Source organism: Podarcis cretensis, assembly GCF_951804945.1.
Source record: "Podarcis cretensis genome assembly, chromosome: 2".
Taxonomy (NCBI): Eukaryota; Metazoa; Chordata; class Lepidosauria; order Squamata; family Lacertidae; genus Podarcis; species Podarcis cretensis.
The window spans coordinates 75,776,176-75,795,798 of NC_137171.1; the positions used below are offsets into that span (position 1 = coordinate 75,776,176).

The 19,623-nt window shown below is 40.3% G+C and overlaps 1 protein-coding gene across 3 annotated transcripts in view; it reads left to right on the forward strand.

The window, feature by feature from the left end:
- POC1A (POC1 centriolar protein A) overlaps positions 1-19,623 on the forward strand; it is a 32,381-nt gene that overhangs the window by 8,405 nt on the left and 4,353 nt on the right. For 2 of the 3 annotated variants that reach the window (XM_079967239.1, XM_079967241.1), the window contains 6 exons: positions 1,314-1,421; positions 3,540-3,655; positions 5,300-5,433; positions 8,798-8,866; positions 10,769-10,921; positions 17,912-17,971. In XM_079967239.1, the coding sequence (XP_079823365.1) occupies positions 1,314-1,421; positions 3,540-3,655; positions 5,300-5,433; positions 8,798-8,866; positions 10,769-10,921; positions 17,912-17,971 (640 nt within the window). The remainder of the gene's footprint in view (positions 1-1,313; positions 1,422-3,539; positions 3,656-5,299; positions 5,434-8,797; positions 8,867-10,768; positions 10,922-17,911; positions 17,972-19,623) is intronic. The other variant, XM_079967240.1, reaches the window with a different exon arrangement.

Below are 19,623 nucleotides of genomic sequence, written 5' to 3' on the forward strand. Positions count from 1 at the left end.
ACAACTGTAGGAAGATCTGAAATTCTGCTTAACTCACTTATAAACCCACTCATCTTTTAACCTGGCTATCAATATACTTTAGGAGTTAGCCACCTTTCAGAGCTTCAGTTGTGTTTCCAACTAATTCCTGTCTTGTTGGAAGGGAACTGTCATTGTTAGAAGAATCCGTCAGTTGGATATAACCAAGCAGCATTATCTAACTCATCCTACTGAGTGCACTTTCTGAAATCCATAGATTTCAATAAGTGCTTTGGTTTCTTTCTTTTTTGTAATAATTTTTTATTATTTTTTCACAGTTTTATACATACTATATTATCTCTTACATATATCCAATCACAAGGATTTCCTCCCCTCCCTCCCATGGGTTCTTAAATTAAACTCCCCCCCCCCATATTGTAATTTTTCCAACTATTGTGTATCCTTAATTTACCATAATCAGTTTCACGTTACAAATTTCATTACAACGCTACCAATGATTTTAACTGCTTACTGTGGTTTTTTAGATAAACTACGAATTTATTCCAATCTCTAACAAATACTTGGTCTTCTTGGTTTCTGATCTTCCATGTCAGTTTCTCTATGTGCTTTGTTTTTGATAAGTCTACTGACTATAACCACTGTTCTTTAAAATGGTTTCTAATAATTACTGTTACTGCCAAAGAGGCTTAAATGTTAGATAACAAAAAGAGGGGAAAAGGGGAAATAATTGTAAGGAAAAATAGGACTTACTTGTACAGTATTTCATTAATACAGTATTTCATTAATTACTGGTCCAGTAGGATTGTTTAATAGAAAAGCTTACATTTTAATGCTATGGTTTTTGTTGGTTACTGTAATATCTCAAAAGGATTGTCCATATATAGAAAAGTCCATTGTTCTGACTATATGCATAGTTGATGGAATCTTGTTGAGATAGATTGTCAAAGAGGAAACTCCCAAGAGTTAATCAATAGCAGTATTTATTATTTATTGAATTTCTTACCTGCCCATCATTTTATAGTCCCAGGGCAACTTACCAACTATAAGTAAACATTACAATTGGTTAAAACAAATTACAATCAGAAGAGTCCTTGAAAAAGGCCTATGGGTGGTATTCAACTACGTTTTAACTCAGAGTAGACCCATTGCAATTAATGAACATGACAAAGGTAAGTCTATTTTGAGTAAAACTTAGTTAAATAACACCCTCTTTGCTTAGCACAAGTGCCTCTTAGCTATTGACTTTTGAAATAATGATCTTGTTGTCACGGAGGACAATCCAGATCTAGCTTATATTGCTCCTAATCTTGCTTTAATGAATGTATTTATTTTAGGTTTTCTCCTGATGGAAGATTGATAGTATCATCCAGTGATGACAAAACTGTCAAACTTTGGGATAAAACAAGCAGAGAATGTATACATTCTTTCTGTGAACATGGTGGGCAAGTATTGGTGCAATTCCTTGGGGCTTCTGGGGACTGGCCTTCAGCTTGTCGAACCTTGATTAGAGCTTTGCTATATTGATGTACAAGAACGTATCTCCTTATCTGCTGTATCTTTCATTCTGTGAACATTCTCTGTAATTTGGTCACATTCTCTAAATTTTTCAATATAACGTTTTACACCACACTAAGCTTAGAAGCCAGATAATAACAATTGCATTTGTGCATAGGTTGTTTTTTTTTTTTTTGTAGACTCGCAAACATTTATTATATGAGTTTTAAGCCTGAGTCACACTAGTGCTCACTAGTTGTCACAGTTTCTTTAAAAACAATGTTGGTTTTACATGGTGACTGTGCCCATTTGAATGTACCCATGTGTGATAGAAATTTGTATTGTGAGGGAGTCTTGTTGAAGACTAGTGCCATAAATATTATTTGTAGTCTATGCTTAAAACGTGTCTGTGTTCTGGACGTTGTTTTCGCTTCGCTCAGCCATGCCCCTTAGGACAGCTCCTATTTATCTCAAACATTTCTATCACACTTTTCCTTGAGCCCCAGGTGGCTAACAACATAATATAATATGGAATACGTAGAAATAAAACAATGAAAGTCACTCCCACCCGGGATTTGGGATAAGGCTCACTTTTGTCCCCAATGGGGGACTTGAGGACATACCGCAGAGGGTGTTGGATTCAATTGGGTCATGCATGAACTTGTCTTAGTGTTCTAGCTTTTCTAGAGTGCTGGGGAATAGCAGATACAGTTGTACCTTGGATCCCGGATGCCTTGGTACTTGGACGTTTTGGCTTCTGGACGCTGCAAACCCGGAAGTGAGTGTTCCGGTTTGTGATTGTTCTTTGGCACCCGAACGTCCGACAGGGCTTCTGAAGCTGCGCTTTGGTTTCCAGACGTTTTGGAAGTCGAATGGACTTCCGGAACGGATTCCGTTCGACTTCCAAGGTGCGGCTGTACTTCTCTTTTTTAGGCTCTTCTGTGGCAATGCAAGGTTTTTTGTGATTCCTTCTCAGCCCTGAAGTTATTTGGGTGACCATGGGCCTTTCACTGTCTTTCAGCCAGCCTACTTCATCTCACAGGGTTGTTGGTTAAGGTAAAGCAGGAGAAGTGGGGAGAAGTGTAACCTTGACTCCCTGGTGGAAGACTGAGGCAAAATATAATAAATATTGATTGTCAGCCAAGGGCTCAGCAGTCACTTGCATCTGGACCTTAATTGGAGAAAGGAATGTTTAATCTTTGGGGTGACGTTGCTTTTTTTTTTAATGTCTGTTTTAAAAATCCGACAACAAAACAAACCCAGTTACAAAAACAAAGTTTTATCTAATGTAACTTGAAGATGCAAATTTCAATAAGCTATCAAATTCATTTATTGACAACATTAATAGTCAAAATAGTTGCACCATTAATGGTCTCAGCAGTTCTCAGCTTTCAATTACTCCTGTTCATTTTTCCATGTCTGACAGCTCAGATGTTTCAGGAGACTATAGGAGACTGAATGTTGTTCCATTTTTTAAGTCCTCAGTATTTTAGCAGGAATCGGTAATTTCATAATCACTGATTTCAACACGTTAGGCTAATTTTATTTATTCATGTTATATAATATCACTAAAGGCTCTAAACTAAGAGAATATTGTGTTACCTGTGAGATTGTATGTTACAGCTTTCAGTAGTTTTGTGCAGAGAGGACAAGACCTCTCTGGAGTGAGCAGTGTTCTGTAGGGCTCCTTATAATCACATCCAAAGAGATAAGCGTCCTAATGGAAGTTTCTCTAATCCCCAAACCATGGGAAAGATAGTGCAGTTCGCCCTTCTGTGGCTTTCTTTGCTGCACAGAGAGCCAGTGTTGCAGTGAAATAGTCAATACAATGGGCTGAGCAAAGTCTCATGGTGACTTTACCATGTGGGAAAGCAAATACTGGCTGATAAAAACCTTTAATATCCATCCTACACGCTTTAGGGGAAATTTACTATGAAGTAGCACAATGTTTTGTAAGAACAACTTTTGAGGAGCTAGTATTTTTCGCTACTTGCTTAGATTAAAATATTGTTTTCTTCCTCCAGAATAGAAGAGAGATTTGATCTTGTCTTCCCATCTTTTTGCAGCTTTGTGCCTCATGTGGACTTCCACCCTAGTGGTACATGTATTGCTGCAGCTGGCACAGACAACACAGTGAAAGTATGGGATGTTAGGATGAATAGGCTTCTGCAGCATTACCAAGGTAAGCAATGCGCTGTCAGAAGTCTTCATTGCTAAACTTGTAGCTTGATTCTTGAAGTGGATAATTAAACAAAAAAGGTAGTTTTGCCATCATAGCTTCCAAGCACCAGAAAGAGCTGCATGCAGAATTTTGAATTAGAACCATTGGCTTAGGACAGGCATAGGGAAGCGTTGACCCTCCAGCTGTTGCTGTACTACAATTCCCATCATCCTTAGCCATTGACCATGTTTGCTCAGGCTGATGCGAGTTGTAGTTCAGCGACATCTGGAGGACCAAAGCTTCCCCACACCTGGCTTAAAAGAAGATAATTTTTCTAAAACGCACAGTACCAAAGCTAAAGAAATTAAATAAAATGTGATCACACCATTATGCAGAGAGAGTGCGTTAGTTTTTAGTTAAACTTCAGGAATGACATTTTTGTTTCAATAAGGTATTTTGTGTATAAAGCTTAATATTCATAATAAAGTGCTACTGCAGCTGTAGGGAATTCCTCTGCGTAAACAAATTGGATTGAAGACTCCAGTTTCTCTGTGTATCTGAAGAAGTGTGCATGCACACGAAAGCTCATACCAAGAACTGACTTAGTTGGTCTTTAAGGTGCTACTGGAAGGAATTTTTTTGTTTTGACTATGGCAGACCAACACGGCTACCTATCTGTATCCAGTTTCTCTCTTCCTTTTCAAATATACAGAAGCTGGTTTAGGTTGCTTTTAATCCAAAGATATTTCACATACCATGGTCTTTTGAATTACACTTTGCTTATGGTATCTGGGCCATACATACTATTTAATTTAATAGATGATGCTGATGAACTTTGGATTTCCAGGTCTGATGTCTGTCTCCACAACTCTCCCTTACTACTTACCGTATTTTTCGCTCTATAGGACGCGCTTTTCCCCCTCCAAAAATTAAGGGGAAATGTGTGTGCGTCCTATAGAGTGAATTCAGGCTGCACAGCTAAGCCCTTGGGGATGGCTGCGCACAAAGCTTCTGCAGAGCAGCGGGGCGCTGCGCTCCAAAGGCTTCAGGGATCTTTGAGGCTGGCAGTGGGGGAATGCAGTGCTTCCCCCCACCGCCAGCCCCACAGGCTCGGGTGAATGCACCTTGAACGCACCTTGTTTTAGAGGGGGAGAACAAGAAACACCCCCCCCCCCCGTTCTCCCCCTCCTATGGTCCGGTGCCTCCTATGGTCCGGTGCGTCCTATAGAGTGAAAAATACGGTAGTTGCCCTCTCATGGCTTCCCACGCCCTATCTGACATCAGTGCAGCTAACCAGAGGGGCTCAAGATGGGTGTAGTGGCCAGAAATCTTTGAAGAGTTGCTTATTGCTACAACTGGGACTAATGTGTTTATTCCGTTAAAAATTAAAATTTGGAGGAAAAGAAGTGTGTATGTGTTTTAACTTGCAGTTATGGCAGACCTTGAGCTTCTGAGGCAGTGCCAGTTTTCATAGGACTAGATTTTTCTGAGGGTCCTTGAAAACTTACATAGATATAGGATGAAAATCATAAGAAGGGGGAAAATGCCATTCAGCCATTTTTTGTATGGATGTATGGACCTTATCCACCTTTCTATTTCAGTTTGTATTTTTTAATGTCAAACTGTATTGGTAACTTGCGCTGTCTTTCTTTCTTTCTTTTTTAGTTCACAGTGCTTCAGTGAACTGCCTGTCTTTTCACTCCTCTGGAAACTACCTCATTACTGCTTCCAACGATTCAACTCTAAAAATACTGGATTTACTAGAGGGGAGACTGCTATATACACTTCATGGCCATCAGGTGAGGAGCACTTCTTTAGACATGAGTCGTTTATTGCTGTAGAACTTTCAAAGCTCCACACACATGTTTGTGTACACTACACCTTCTCCTGTGATATTATAATGGACTCAAGTAGATTTGCCTCCCCTCTCCTCTCAAAGGCAGGAGTGCAGTTGTCTCAAAAGTCTTTTTGGGTCTCCTCTCTTATGTTCCTGCCTTTGCTTTGAGTGGTTCACTGAGAATTCTTCTCCGTTTGTCTTCTCCTTTCTCCTTCTCTTTGGCTTCCAAAGAGTCTGAAACTCCATTTCATGGAGTACGTTTCAACCAATGCTTGCTTGGCAGTACAGAAAAGCCATTGCTCTCGTTGCCATACCTTTCTTCATTTGCCTTGCTGCCTCACCTGGATCCAATGTAAAAGAGAAATAGAGCAGGGAGTGCAAAATCTCTGGGTGACCTTGCTCATCAGTTTCATGTAGGTGCTAACAAGCGTGGGAGATGAGATGGAGTTCTGTGGGACCTAATAGCATAGATGTTCTGAATCTTATAGGACTAATAATTAGGCTTTAAATGGCTTTTGATAGAAATGACAGTAAGTCAAGTGACTAGTCTACAGGGAATATTCGTTACTTGGATGAACAGCTTGTTAAATTCTTGTAATTTGCGTGTTAGTGCCTGGTTCAGATTTGGTTCTTGTTCTGACACTGGACTGGTGCTCTGGGACAATTACTCATGAGAGAAGCCTCGGATTCCTTAGAAGCGCTTTGCTTTGACGCAACTATTGGTTTACCAGGAATTCATTACTAGCTGATTAGTACTAGTTTACATAGAGAAGGCTGCCAAGTTTACATTGCTGTCTTCAATTATAATGGTGCTTACTCTTCATACCAGAAGGATCATTGGGGAAATGGTGTTTTAACTCGCTGCTGATATTTGCAGCTGCAAAATTTGGTTTGCTGTGATTGCGTCTTAAGGCTTTCAGTTTATGGAATACATTCTTCTTGAAGTACAAACAGGACTTGGAATGAATACATAGGCCCACTGCTGACATTTTACTTGTACAGAAACAGAACGTTTCAGAACTATGCAATTCTTGGGTGGTCATTAAACCCTGTGCAGAAGTACAGCGTCTCTCTCCCTCTCTCTCTCTCTCTTTGTGTGTCAATTGGAGGGTTGTGGGATTTTTGTTTGTTTTTTGATAAAGCTGTACTTGCTGTCTGATTTGTCCTACATGATAGAATAATTCATCCTTCCCCAAGCTGGTGCCCTGCAAATGTTGCTGGACTCCAACTTCCATTAGCCCCACCCAGCATGGCTGATGGCCAAAGACGATTGGAATTGTAGTCCAACAACATCTGGGGGGCACCAGCTTAGGGAAAGCTGGAACAATTATTGGGATAGTAGGTTAGACCCCTTCTCAGGACATGTAATTGGATAGATAAACCAGGCTTGATACAGACAAAGCTATAATCATCTTTAGAGAAACAACCTTTTTTTTAGTGGGGAGCCATAGAATGTAACGTATAGACCACAAATGAGAGTCTGTTTCAAAGAATTAACAAGACTGAATAGGTGTGGGTACAACACAAGAGTACTGTATAATTCAAGTAGAAGCAAATGTAAGCATATTTATTGAGTAGTTTTATCTGGAACAAGTCCCAGTGGATGTGTCTATATTAAATCTGGACTAATATTAAAATGCTTCTATAATGCTACTGTTTTTTATGGTTTCTCACATTAAGGTCCCATCTGAACTATATATTAAATGCACTTTAAATGGTCGTGGTTTCCACCAAAGAATCCTGGGAATTAAGGATGATGAAAGTTGTTAGGAGATCCCTATTATTCTCATAGAGCTACAGTTCCCAGAATGGAAATTGTAGCTCTGTCAGTGGAATAACAAATAACAACTTTCAGCATCCTTAACAAACTACACTTTGCAAGTTTATTTAGGGGAAGCCATGGTTGATTAAAGTGGTATCATAGCGCTTTAGATGTATAGCGCAGATAGGGTTTTAAGATTAGTTTTGCAGTAGAATCCATATACTCACCATGGTTGCTTTGTTTTAATTGAATCAAATCAAGGAAGATAGTTGTGGGAATTTGCATTGCTCATTATTATAAAAAGGTCCCTAAGCATAATGTTGACGATAATGTAAAATTGCAAGTACAGTATCTCCCTTGTGTGAAAAATTTACATGGATTATAATTTGTTGAGGCAGGAATCATCTGATAGTAAAGCTTAGTAATGCACATTTCATGTCTCCTTCAAAATGAGATCTGGCAGATACTGGACATAAACGTTTGGAATTATATTTCCCATACACTTATTTCTAGATTAATCATACCAGTGACAAAACTGTCCTAAACAAATTGTTAGTCTCTTGTTTACATTCAGTGGCCATGATTTGTCATCTGGGGATGCGCAGATGGCCCTGTGCACGTGTGTTTTAAGTCTCATTGAGTTCAGAAATAGGTCCCATTGAGTTCAGTGGAGCTTAATCCCAGGTTAAGTGGATAGAAGAGAGCAGAACAAATCTGTGGGTAGATTCAGTTTTTACTCAGGGGAATTTCTGGCAATACCTTGGGAGAAGCACTAACCTTGGAATATCGGGATTGAATGACTACGCTGGTTGGCATAACATTATTGTAACCAAGTTGTATTCTAGCTACTTCTCAAAAGTTTGCATGGCATGACTTTGTTCACATAATTTAATCAGCCAGTAATTTTTTTTGAGGTTAAATCTAGTATTTTAGTAGTTTGGAACCTATTGTACACTTTGGAGATCTTTTTTAAAAAAGGGAGTAAGCACTTCTAAATTTTGTATCTTCCCGTGCTCTGCTTGGCTGTGGGTGGTTCTGTGCAAATATAATTGAAGGTTCAAGATATTATCACTGGGTAAGGTTATTTAGCGTGTCATAGCTGTACATTCTCAGCTCCACTCCCTTGCCTCCGAGGACGTCAGTGGGAGTTGTTGCCTGCCAGCAAGGGAAAACATGCTGCCATCATGGGTTGCGTGTGATCTAGCTGCTCAGCCTCACACCCTTGCAGCCTCAGAGGACCTCAGTGGGATGCAGGTGGGAGGGGGAATGCCACCTGAATAATCTTGGCATCATGGGGACACCATGTTATTTCTGTTCCTGACTCCAGAGAATATTTTGTAAGCTGCTGCAAGAACCTCTTTGCTTTATAGCCTCTCGGGGCTACAAAGCAGGATATAAGTATGCTTTCAGTCAACATTAATGCTTAGTTGTGGTTGAACTACATGGGGATTGCAACAAATATATTGCAATAGATAATAGAGAAAAGCAGGTCCACTCCCACTGCCCATTTCAATATATAGTTTCTGGCTGTTCAATCCATACTATGTGAGTTGTTCTCTTACAGGGACCAGCTGCCTGTGTTACTTTCTCGAGAACTGGAGATTTCTTTGCTTCTGGAGGCTTCGATGAACAGGTATCTGCTTCATGTTTATTTTCTATTACCCCCCCCCCCTTAATTCATACACATCACTCAAGATGGATCACAACAAATTACAATTGCAATTTCACAATAAATATATATATATATATTTATTTTAAAATATATATATATATACACAGACAAAATGCAGTGGGCCAAGGGCAGGCATCACAGGTAAAATTTTTTATCCTACTTTTTCTCATCCATACACATCACTCAAGATGGATTACAACAAATTACAATTGCAATTTCACAATAACGACCTATATTTTATTTTATTTTAAAATATATACACAGACAAAATGCAGTGGGCCAAGGGCAGGCATCACAGATAAGAGTCTCCTCTGATTCTTTAGAAAACTTTTGTTCATCAAACTGTTTTCAACCTGAGTTTGGAGATTGAGTATAAAAGGCCACCAGCATGTTAATATTGCCCAGCCCTTTCATTCCTTTTCATCAGAGTCCAAGATTGTGGGCTGTGTTACAGTGTTTAGCCATGACTGGTAGTTGAAGACGGGATAAACCAGCTGAAAATGAGGAAAATGAGTTTCAATAAGTTAGATAAATATAACCCTGTCGTGTCTCAACGGTGGGATTTTAGGGCCAGTTGGAAGACCAAATATTTTGGTGGTGTTTCTAGGCCTAAATGGGGAAAGAGAGAGAGAGAGCTTTAGATAAGGCCATGCTGTTCTTCTGTTTACTTTCTTCTCTGTGTCTGCAAACTTGCCTTAAAATATTGAAATCTTGTTTTTTATTTGAAAGCAATTGAATACAATTTAGAAAAGAAAAATTGCTACCTTTTCATAAAAATGCCCGAGGCAGAGTACAAAAGAGTATTGCAACTAGAAACAAACAAGAAGATATCAAAAGCAGCCTTTTAGAAGCCTGGAAGAGTGGAAATATGTCAAATTGGTGTCAGAATTAAGGAAGTTCTTTGATGAACTTGTTCTAGAAGTTGCAGCACTGCTAGAGAGGAAGCCCTGGCCTCCTGGTGCTGATATGTCTGGCATCACTGGGGTGATGGAACTTGGAGCTGACACTTCCAGCTGATCTTAAAAGAGCAGGGAGATAGGTATGAGGGAACGCATTCCCTAAGGTGTGCTGGGCCTAAGGATTCCAGTACCTACCATTAGTTAGCCGTCTTTGCACCTGAGCAGTATTCCCCTGTAGTCTGCCCTTGCCAAGAGGTACTAATAGGAATCACAGACATTGCCCAAAGGATCTAATCTATGCTTCTTACCTGTTTATTATATAGGGGCAACTTACTAAGGACCTAACTTCTCATTTTTGCACTGAGTGGCGCGTGTGCGCGCTCTCTCTCTCTCTCTTTCTGTCTCTGTGTTGTTAAAACAAACAAAAAAATAATGGGAAAGCATTAATAAATGGATCTTCCAATGAAGGCTTGTTAGATACAGCCCAAAACAGTCTGCATGCTTTTGAAAACTTTTTAAAAAAGTAGCCAGTTTATTTACTAATCTCAAAGTTGCTTTTGATCATCTGAAGGCAGCCCTGTTTAGGGAAGTTTTTAATATGTGACATTTTAATGTATTTTTAATCCTTGTTGGAAGCCGCCCAGAGTGGCAGGGTACAAATAATAATAAAGAAGAAGAAGAAGTTTTATTTTGCATCGGTGCATCGGTGGCAGTATGGAATCCTAGCTTCAAAAACTTAATAGCATCATGTGCTCTCTGGGCCAATCTTTCAAAAGCTTTTTAAAAAAAATTAATAGCTTGTAATGAAACTACTCTGCTGGGGAGGCAATATTAATTAAACATAGTTTGGAAAAGCTTCATGGTATTATTTATTCTGGGGAAGATGTAATCTTAATCCTGTGAATTGTACACAAACTCTTACCCAAATTGTATGTTTGAAAGCTGTTTTGAAATGGCTTTACAGGTAATGGTGTGGAAAACAAACTTTGATGCTGCTGATTATGGCGACCTGCTGAAAACACGGAAATGCAATATGAATGTGAATGGCACTGACTATGGTGATGCACTGAGAACACAGAGGTCCAGTATGAATGTGAATGGATCTTCCAACAGTGTGGTAAGTTGATGTCCTTGATTCTAGATTTTTCAGTTCATTGGTTATTCCACACTTTGGTAGAACCAATAGCTCTCAAGAAATTCCATTACCATAGTTCTAGTTTTCTGGGATAGATTATTTGTAATCCTGGTTGAGCTTCTCATTGCGTGTTAATGATAAAGAAAGCAAAGCTTGTCATTCAAGTCCAATAGTTCCATTGTTACCTATCTGGTTACTGTGTAAGGCACTCCACTTCTTGCATTTTGTCAGTGGTCTCTTGGGCTGTTTCTGTTGCGGACTATAACATTTTGTTCTTTTTCATCCAGCTATTCTTTATGTAAGCAAATTCTTCTCAAACTGCTCATATGCCAGATGTGCTTTCTGTTCTGACCTCGTGGCTCTCAAATTAGGAATTCATTCTAATTTGGGCATTGGTTCATCTCACTCCCCCCACAGCAGATTTTTAATGCATTTTGAGGGGATGAGGGGGAGTAGGATAAACAATTTCCTTGGAACTTCTCTTAGGAGAAGTGATTAAATTAAATAGCTTACATCGTGCGCAATGTAATTCTTTGAGTATTTGTCATAAAAAGCAACTCCAGTGCTATTTTTCTAGAAAAAAAGGGTGCCAGAGCTCACCATAATAAGCCTTGTTCTCTTATAATGGCAATGGCATCCACCTGAGAGGTGCAGGAACTGAGTTCTGGCAAGTTCCGGCTGACAAAAAAGCTCTGAGCAAATTTCTATACATAGTGCAGTCTTTTATAAATGTCTGTTCAGAAGTTAACCTCACTAAGTAGAGCAGTACTTACTCCTAGCTAAGGTGTGTTATACGATCATAGCCCAAACCTTTTTTTTTTTTTTTGCAGAGAACCAGGTATTGTTTTTATTATGTCATGCATTTTGAATTTTGTGTTGTAAACCACCCTGTGATCTTTGGATGAAGAGCGGTATATAAATTTTATAAATAACAATACTATCCCGAGGCTTGTGGAAGAATGTCTTGAAGAATCAACCCAGAGTTTTGTAAGAGTTCCTCTTTGTCTTTCTTGACTACTATTCCCTGTGCCTCTTAGAAGCCTACACCTATCCCTTGCTGCTATATCTTTTCTGTTTATCCTGTCTCTGTGGCCCCTGTAGGATAAAAAGGTTCATCTTAAAAACAAAGCAAAAAAAATTAACCAGGTTAGTAATCATGAGAGATCTGAATACCTCTGAGCACATGATTTGGTTTTTTTCTGCCTTTAGTCACTTTTGCAGTCCTCTTCTGGCCTGTATCACTCTAAACAGGTGTGGGTGAGTGTCGAATAATCCACAGGTACATTTGTATACATGAAGGATTCCATACAACCTGGAACCCCAATTGTGTGTACAGGGATACCACGCACATTCCAGCTCCCATTTAGAGCAGCACAGGATATGCGATGCTTCAAGGTCTAATGCATGACGTGCTCCTTACATAACCTTCTCAGAATTGAATGGCTCTGATCTGTTGCCCGTTTTTGTCTTTAAAGTATCAGAAAAAGAAACGAGGGCAAAAGGTTATGGCAGTGTTCAGTCATTCAAACTATTTAAGTGTTCTTCATATAAAAGACACCTTCAAAAACTTATTTATTTATTTATTAAACGAATGTTTTGGATTTGGGGGAAATAAAAATGAAAGTGGTTAGACTTCCTGCCTCCCTCCCTCAACTTTTCCTAGACTGTGTATAAAAGGAGTAGGAAGGAGGAATCAATGATAATTGGTTCCCTATCTTCAGTGGGGAACCTTCACTGGACTGCAGTCTCTTCTGTTCTTTGGCGGGGGGGGGGGGAGCAGCTCTGGGTCCACCCCTCTGCCTATAATGAACACCACCCTGGTATGCATTTATTGAGCAACGGAGAAAGTTGCAACAAAACGTTGCTGAGCAACCATGAAATTGCTTATATTTCTAAATGCAACTTGGAATTATTGTCGTGTGCATTCTTTTATTTTTATGGTTGACCCAAGTTCCAAAAGACAGAATGCAACTTTTCGTTCCCCACACTAAACAGTTTTAAAATGGCACAAAATAAAACAAAACTATCAGGTGGCACAAATAACTCTAGAGTAGAGAATAGTGACATGATGTGTATTGAAAGCTGAGGGGTTTCCCCCCCTTTAAAGTGTTTTTTTATCCCAGCTCCTCCAATATTTGAGGCAATTTTAATTAGTTTAGATTAGAATAATATGGCATAATCCTAAAAGGACTTCATATTTGCAGAGCGCTTGTGAGCATCACTGTCATCATCTGTTTATCATCCTCATCTATTTATTTATATCCCGCCTTTCTCCCTGACAAGGACTCATAAGAACAGCTAAATACATTTTTAATCCTTAAAAAAAATATACACTAATAGAATTAAAAATTATAAGATCTATTAAATATGTACACATAATTACAGTAAAAACATTGCAGCACCTGCCCTTTTCATTAATAGCAGTCAGTTCCCAAAAGTCTGTTGGAATAAGGAAGTCCTCACTTCCTCATTAAGTAATTTGCTAGTTCTACTAAGCAGCACTTCCAAAATCAAAACCAGATTGTGCATTGTCTTTCATTGTTGCCTAAAGAAATAGCTTATTTTGATTGTACAGCGCCTTACTAATTTTGATGCTTATTATTTATTTCTAATGTTTGTGAGCATACTTGACACACTTTGTTTTGAGCTGAACCAGACTGTTGATGAGTTTGGCTTTCAGGTTTCAAGAAAGCTTTTGGAAGAATGTAGATTTATTGTCTGGTTGGATTATCTTCCAGTTACCTTGACTTTATCACCTTTTGCTTCTTATCATGCATTTTATAACTCTGCCAGTTTTCTACAAAAACTCATGCCCCAGAGGATCTGATGCTCAGTGTTTTCTTTTTCTTAGGAGAGTTATTCCACTGGGTGTCACTCTTTACTCTTTTTCTGTGCAGCTAGGGATGAAATAATCCTTTACCCATATCTAAAATAACTAGTCTGATAGGTGAAAATATTTTTATTATGACCTGACTTTTGTCATGAGATGTAAGCATTCTTTAGTTTAAAAATGAAAATCTAATGTTTCTCTTTCTATTCCTAACTAGACTATCTGATGCATTAGACTAGCCATATACTTTCAGTTGTATACAATCTCCATAACTTTGGTTACTCTGAGTGAGAGTGGACTTTCTAGTTCATACCATGGCTACACAAATTCTAGGGAGGATAGGAATACAATTTGCTTTCTTTCTCTTGTTCCCCTAAATTCCCCTAAATGTAAAACTACAGAGAACTCAGTAAGGAAGAGTCGTATGTGTTTGATCTTTGTCATTTTACATGGGTTTGTATTTGAGAAATGCTAGCTGGAGAAAAGAAACTTGAGCTGTGAAGCAGAAGGTCCCTGGTTCATATCTCACCTTTCCCATGAACTTGCTACAGTATGTAGTGCTAGGAGGGATTTCAGCCTCAATCTCCCCCAATTTGTGATATGGAAATTAGAACCTAATCATAAGATAACATATAAAGTACTAAAACATTCAAAAGCAATTGTCAGGGAACTGCCATCAGGGCCGGAGGGAGAGAGCGGGCTCTGGAGGGGTTCCAGAGAGCGTCCCGGGATGGGGAGAAACAGCTCATCTTATGGGGAAGAGAATCGGCATAGCACCAGTGGAGAAGGGGGGCAGATGGGGGAATTGGCGAGGCGATCCCATGACTCCTTGCCAGGGACCAGCGGGGAGAGTAAGGGTCCTCCGCTGCCTACACCCTCCTTGCGCAGAAGGCTTCCACGCAGGGAGAGTAGGAGGAGACTAGGCGTCAAAGAGCTTCTTTGCTGGAAGAAGTTCAAGAAACGCCCACTGACGGATTCTGCCAGCGATTGAGACAGCCACGGGTGAGTGGCTGTCTGGACAGAAAAGGTTCACTCAGGCAACCCAGCCAGGTGTTGCACCGGTTTACGCACGAGTAACCCCTAGAACCATTACAGCAATATATAAATGCCAAGTAATTATTGTTCAATTTTATGTTTCTATGAAGGATGGCTGCTCTTTATAACCCAATAAATATGGACTGACACCATTGAAACACCTGGTGAATAAAGTTCAGCTTCTGCAGGCCCAGATAAGTTGCTGGACAAACAACCTTTTTTTTTTTTTTTGCAAACACTTGGCAGGAGCGAGCCAGCAGTAAATCACACTGAGCAAGTTGGAGTTAACTCTTTGTTAACAAAAACAGGATCTGCACAGGACAGTGACTCGTCTGCGGCAGGTTGCCTCCATGAAGCAGTTGCTGAGCCTGAAGATTCATGTCTTCCCACAGCTGCCTAAGTCCCCTCTTCGTCAAGGTTTTCTCCAAGACTTTGCCTCCCACTAAGCTAACCTCCTCCCTCTTCATTCCTCTCCTGGTTCTGGGAGACCAGTGGGAAGGGGAGCTTGTCACAGCAGGAGGGGGGAGACTCCCTTGCCTCTTCACGAGCGGGACTCATCTCTTTTTCTTGGCCTCCCTCCTCTCCTGCTTCAGCTTCTGCCCCAATTCTGGACTTCTCTCTGCCACGGACTCTCCCAGCTCACTAAGCACTGTTACCTTTTCAGCTTCCGACACTTCCTTCCAGTCTTCTCCCTCTGAGCCTTCTTCACTTGGGGGTTCCCCAGCTGGTTCCTCCCACCATTCCTCTGTGTCCAACCAGGCTGTGACAACCCCCTTAGTTAGCAAGACTAGCCTGCTGCCTGGGAGTGTGATAGGGATTTTCAAAAGAGGATTGCTTTTACAGTGGTACCTCGCAAGACGAATGCCTCGTAAGACGAAAAACTCGCAAGATGAAAGAGTTTTTCATTTTTTGAGTTGCTTCGCAAGACGGATTTCCCTATGGGCTTGCTTCGCAACACGGAAACGTCTTGCAAGTTTGTTTCTTTTGTCTTGCAAGTTTGTTTCCTTTTTCTTGAAACCGTGCATTCAGGGGGTGCAGTTGCGACTTGACTTCGAGGAGCAACTCATAGCACACGGTGTGGTAGCCCTTTTTGAGGTTTTTGAAGACTTTGGTGATTTTTGAAGCTTTTCCAAAATCCGTGCTTCGCAAGACGAAAAAAATCACAAGACGAAAAAACTCGCAGAACAAATTAATTTCGTCTTGCGAGGTACCACTGTATTCTCCTCCCCAACCCACAGTAGTTGCAGCTCTCATCTAGTAGGAGCTATAAATTAGTCAATTATGTTGTTGCCAATAATAGTCCCACAAACGGCTTGTCTCTCCTACCGTTCAGTGTTCTGTTCTTTTGAATATTTCCAGTACCTGTTAAGTAGGTACTTAGTATCAAATACCTTTGTTCTGTTGTGCTCTTCAAATTGTGCACAGGAACAATGAACTAAAATAGGATTATTCTCTGCACTTGTGTAATTATACAGTACCCCTTCTAAATAGTCCCTGTTTAGAATTTTGCATATTGGTTGCGAACAAGCTCTGAAAAATGTCTTGTGCTTAATTTTTCTTTCTGTGGCTTGATAACCATGAGTGAGTGCCATTGTCTTCATGCACATGTATGTGTGTTTGCTTGGCTGAAAGGGTCTGAAGGCTCCAGCTTCCTTCATTAAAAAATAAAGTTAAAAACTAAGTTGTGAATGACGTTAAGTGTGTGCTAGGAATTAAGGACTTTGGCACTGATCTTATGATGCTGTCTAGATAGTACCAAATATTGGTTTGCTAGCATTATTTGTCTTTGATCATCGGTACTGTGATTCTGGGGTGGGGGCTGATCTTCTTAAAAGGCTTGGGAAAGCCCCATTTGAACCTTGTGCAAACTATAGGTGTAATTATGGAGAACTTGAGTCAGTTTTACATGCCCTTCTTTAAATTTAGTTTTTTACCACAGGGTTAGAGAAACTCGTGATATGCTCCAATATGCAGTTATTCTCAGGCTGAACTTCAGAATATCCGTTTGATTTTTTTTATTGGGAGGTTCTGTTTTATCCTATTTTTTAATCAGAGCAAGTTGAAAAATTCTTAAATGGAGCCATTTCACTTGGCCAATCTATGATTGCTTTTATTTTATGTCATACCTTTTAAAGGTTTGTGTCCAGTAAGGTACAGATGAAATGGGTGGCATTGTGTTCTAAATCACTGAGTCTCTTGGGCTTGCCAATCAGAAGGTTAGCAGTTCAAATCCTCACAACGGGAAGAGCTCCCGTTGTTTGGTCCCAGCTCCTGCCAACTTAGTTTCGAAAGCACGCCAAAAATGGAAGTAGATAAATAGGCACCACTTCGGTGGGAAGGTAAATGGCATTTCCATGCGCTGCTCTGGTTTCGCCAGAAGCGGCTTAGTCATTCTGGCTACATGACCTGGAAAAACTATCTGCAGAAGCAGACAAACGCTGGCTCCCTCGGCCTGGCTCCCTCGGCTCATCCCTCGTGATGAGCGCCGCAATCCCAGAATCTGCAACTGGACTTAACTGTCAGGGGTCCTTTACCTTTACCTTTAAGCTACAAATTATGTGAAGCCTCAAGGAAACTAAAGGAAGTGATGGTGGGGCTGTTGCCCATTATGGAGAAGCCAGGCCCCTTGCATTTAAGACCGTAATCCTGGATGACCTTTCCTTCTACTCACAGTGCAGCTGCTTGCTAAGAAATGCTTACTAAACTCCCTGCTGTTCTATCACCCTCTTTTCCACAGTTCTAGTAAGGCAACTGAAATTATTCTTGAGGATCAAATTATGGGGAAAGCCACTTACTGTAGATCTTGAGGAGCAGTGGCTAATGTCACAACTCTTGAGAATAAGTGATGAAAGCGCTTAGTCTTCATTTTTTTGACTGCATTATTTGAAACAATCTTTCGGGGCAGAACCCCAGGTTTGGGGGCTGTCGAATTGGACATCAGGGCACTGCTTTGCACTGTGACATTGAGGTCAAGTGTGCAGTTCAAGTCAGCAGGTAGCTAACTTTTGAAAATCTGTCAGAGACAGAAGGGAATATTTAGGGTGCATCGAGTTTCACATCTCAGGTAATGCAGAATAACACAACCCTCTTGGATTCCTTGCTTGTAGAAACCAATGGATACTGGCAGTAGAGAGATTCAGAAATCTGGAATTTACAGACAAGAAAAGGTAAGTGAAACCAAACATCTCTGTAGGGTATTTTTCCTGTTACTGTGATGAGTAGAGGCAAGCCTTCACAAGTATTTTGACAGAGCTTTGTCACAGCCTCACTTACTGACTTTGACAGAAACACACTTTGTGAGCTGTGGAAAATGATAATCAAATGTCCGCTCTGAGCTGGTTCGCATGTAATGACATGGTTTTAGCACTACCTACATAAGCTAGAATGAGATCAAGCAAAGCCTGAAAATTGCATATGGCCCCCTCTCTATCCTGCTACACAGCCAGAAGGAAGACTTATGTAGACTTTTTTTCAGCTTCCACAAATACTATCATTGTCTATGACCTAGACATAGTGGTTTAAAGCAAACTTCTCAAACAACCACATTATAACCCATGGCTTGAAGTTAGCCTGTATTGAAACTTCCATGGGTTTGTTTTGAACCATCATCTTTGCTTCAGATGCTGCAAGAAGCCAGGATTTGTGGAAACTGAAAGTAAACACTGTCAAAGTCTTCCCCTAGCATTGAGGAAAAGAGAGAAGAGGGGATTGTGCAAGACTGAGGCAGCACATGAGTCTTTGTAGCCCATGCATGTAGCTGAACTATGACTTAGCCTTCAGTGAGTTACGGACCTATGCGTGCTTGTAGTGAACATTAGAATACTTGAAGGGCAGGCTTCTGCCTGCAAGTGTGATTAATAAAATCTTAGAGGCCCTAGATGTCTCCTTTGCTGCAGGAATACATCTCCTGTTATGGTGGAAACAGTGCAAATGCTCTTCTTCCCTTTTGTGGGAAATAGCCCTATGCTAGGATTTGAACCTGCATTTTGCCAAATTCCACATTCGTTGTAGATGGACTCTCCTGGCCTGTGCAGCTGACAAGAAAGACTGAGGAATTATTGAAAGAGAATGTTGTATGTGGATTGAGCTAGAAAGGATGGCCAAGTATCCAGTAGGCTAGGAAAAGACTGTGCTGTTTTTTAATAAACACACACTTTACATTGTATTTTGAGTTATATTCATCTAAAGGTGCAAAATATCAACTGAAGTGCCTTGGGGTGTGAGAAATGTTCCTTCCCTGACATCAAATTGAGGAGCCAAGGGCTTCTAAATTTCTTGATGAGTATAAAAATATCAGTTGTCTGCTCTTTCTTTTGATTCTCTGGTTATATTTCACTTTTATACAGTCATACCTCGTGTTGCGTTAGGTTCATGTTGCGTCTTTTTGGCTTGCGAACGTGGCAAACCCGGAAGTGTATACTTTCGGGTTTTGCTGTGCGCGCAAAAGTGGCACTTTACTTATGGACTTTTCGGGGTGCGAACGGCACCCCGGAATGGATCAAGTCGGTAACTAGAGGTACCACTATACTTACTTTAATTAAAAAATAAATGCTGCACTGGGAAAGGGGTGGGTGGGGATGGCTTACAGGCAGAATGTCTGTGTTGCTGATCACTACTAAGTAGCTTTCATGGCCACCATGCACAAATTGGAAGGTGTCAGCAGTCCAGCTGCAGTACAGTGACTTGAGCAGCCTCCCTTCTCCGAATTTCTGATTCACATGATCCTTAACTGTGTATTTCACTTGAGCTGATGTCTCTCTCCATTAGTCTCCACCTACCCACTCCGCCAATTTTCATTGAATATGGTAAGCAATGTTTT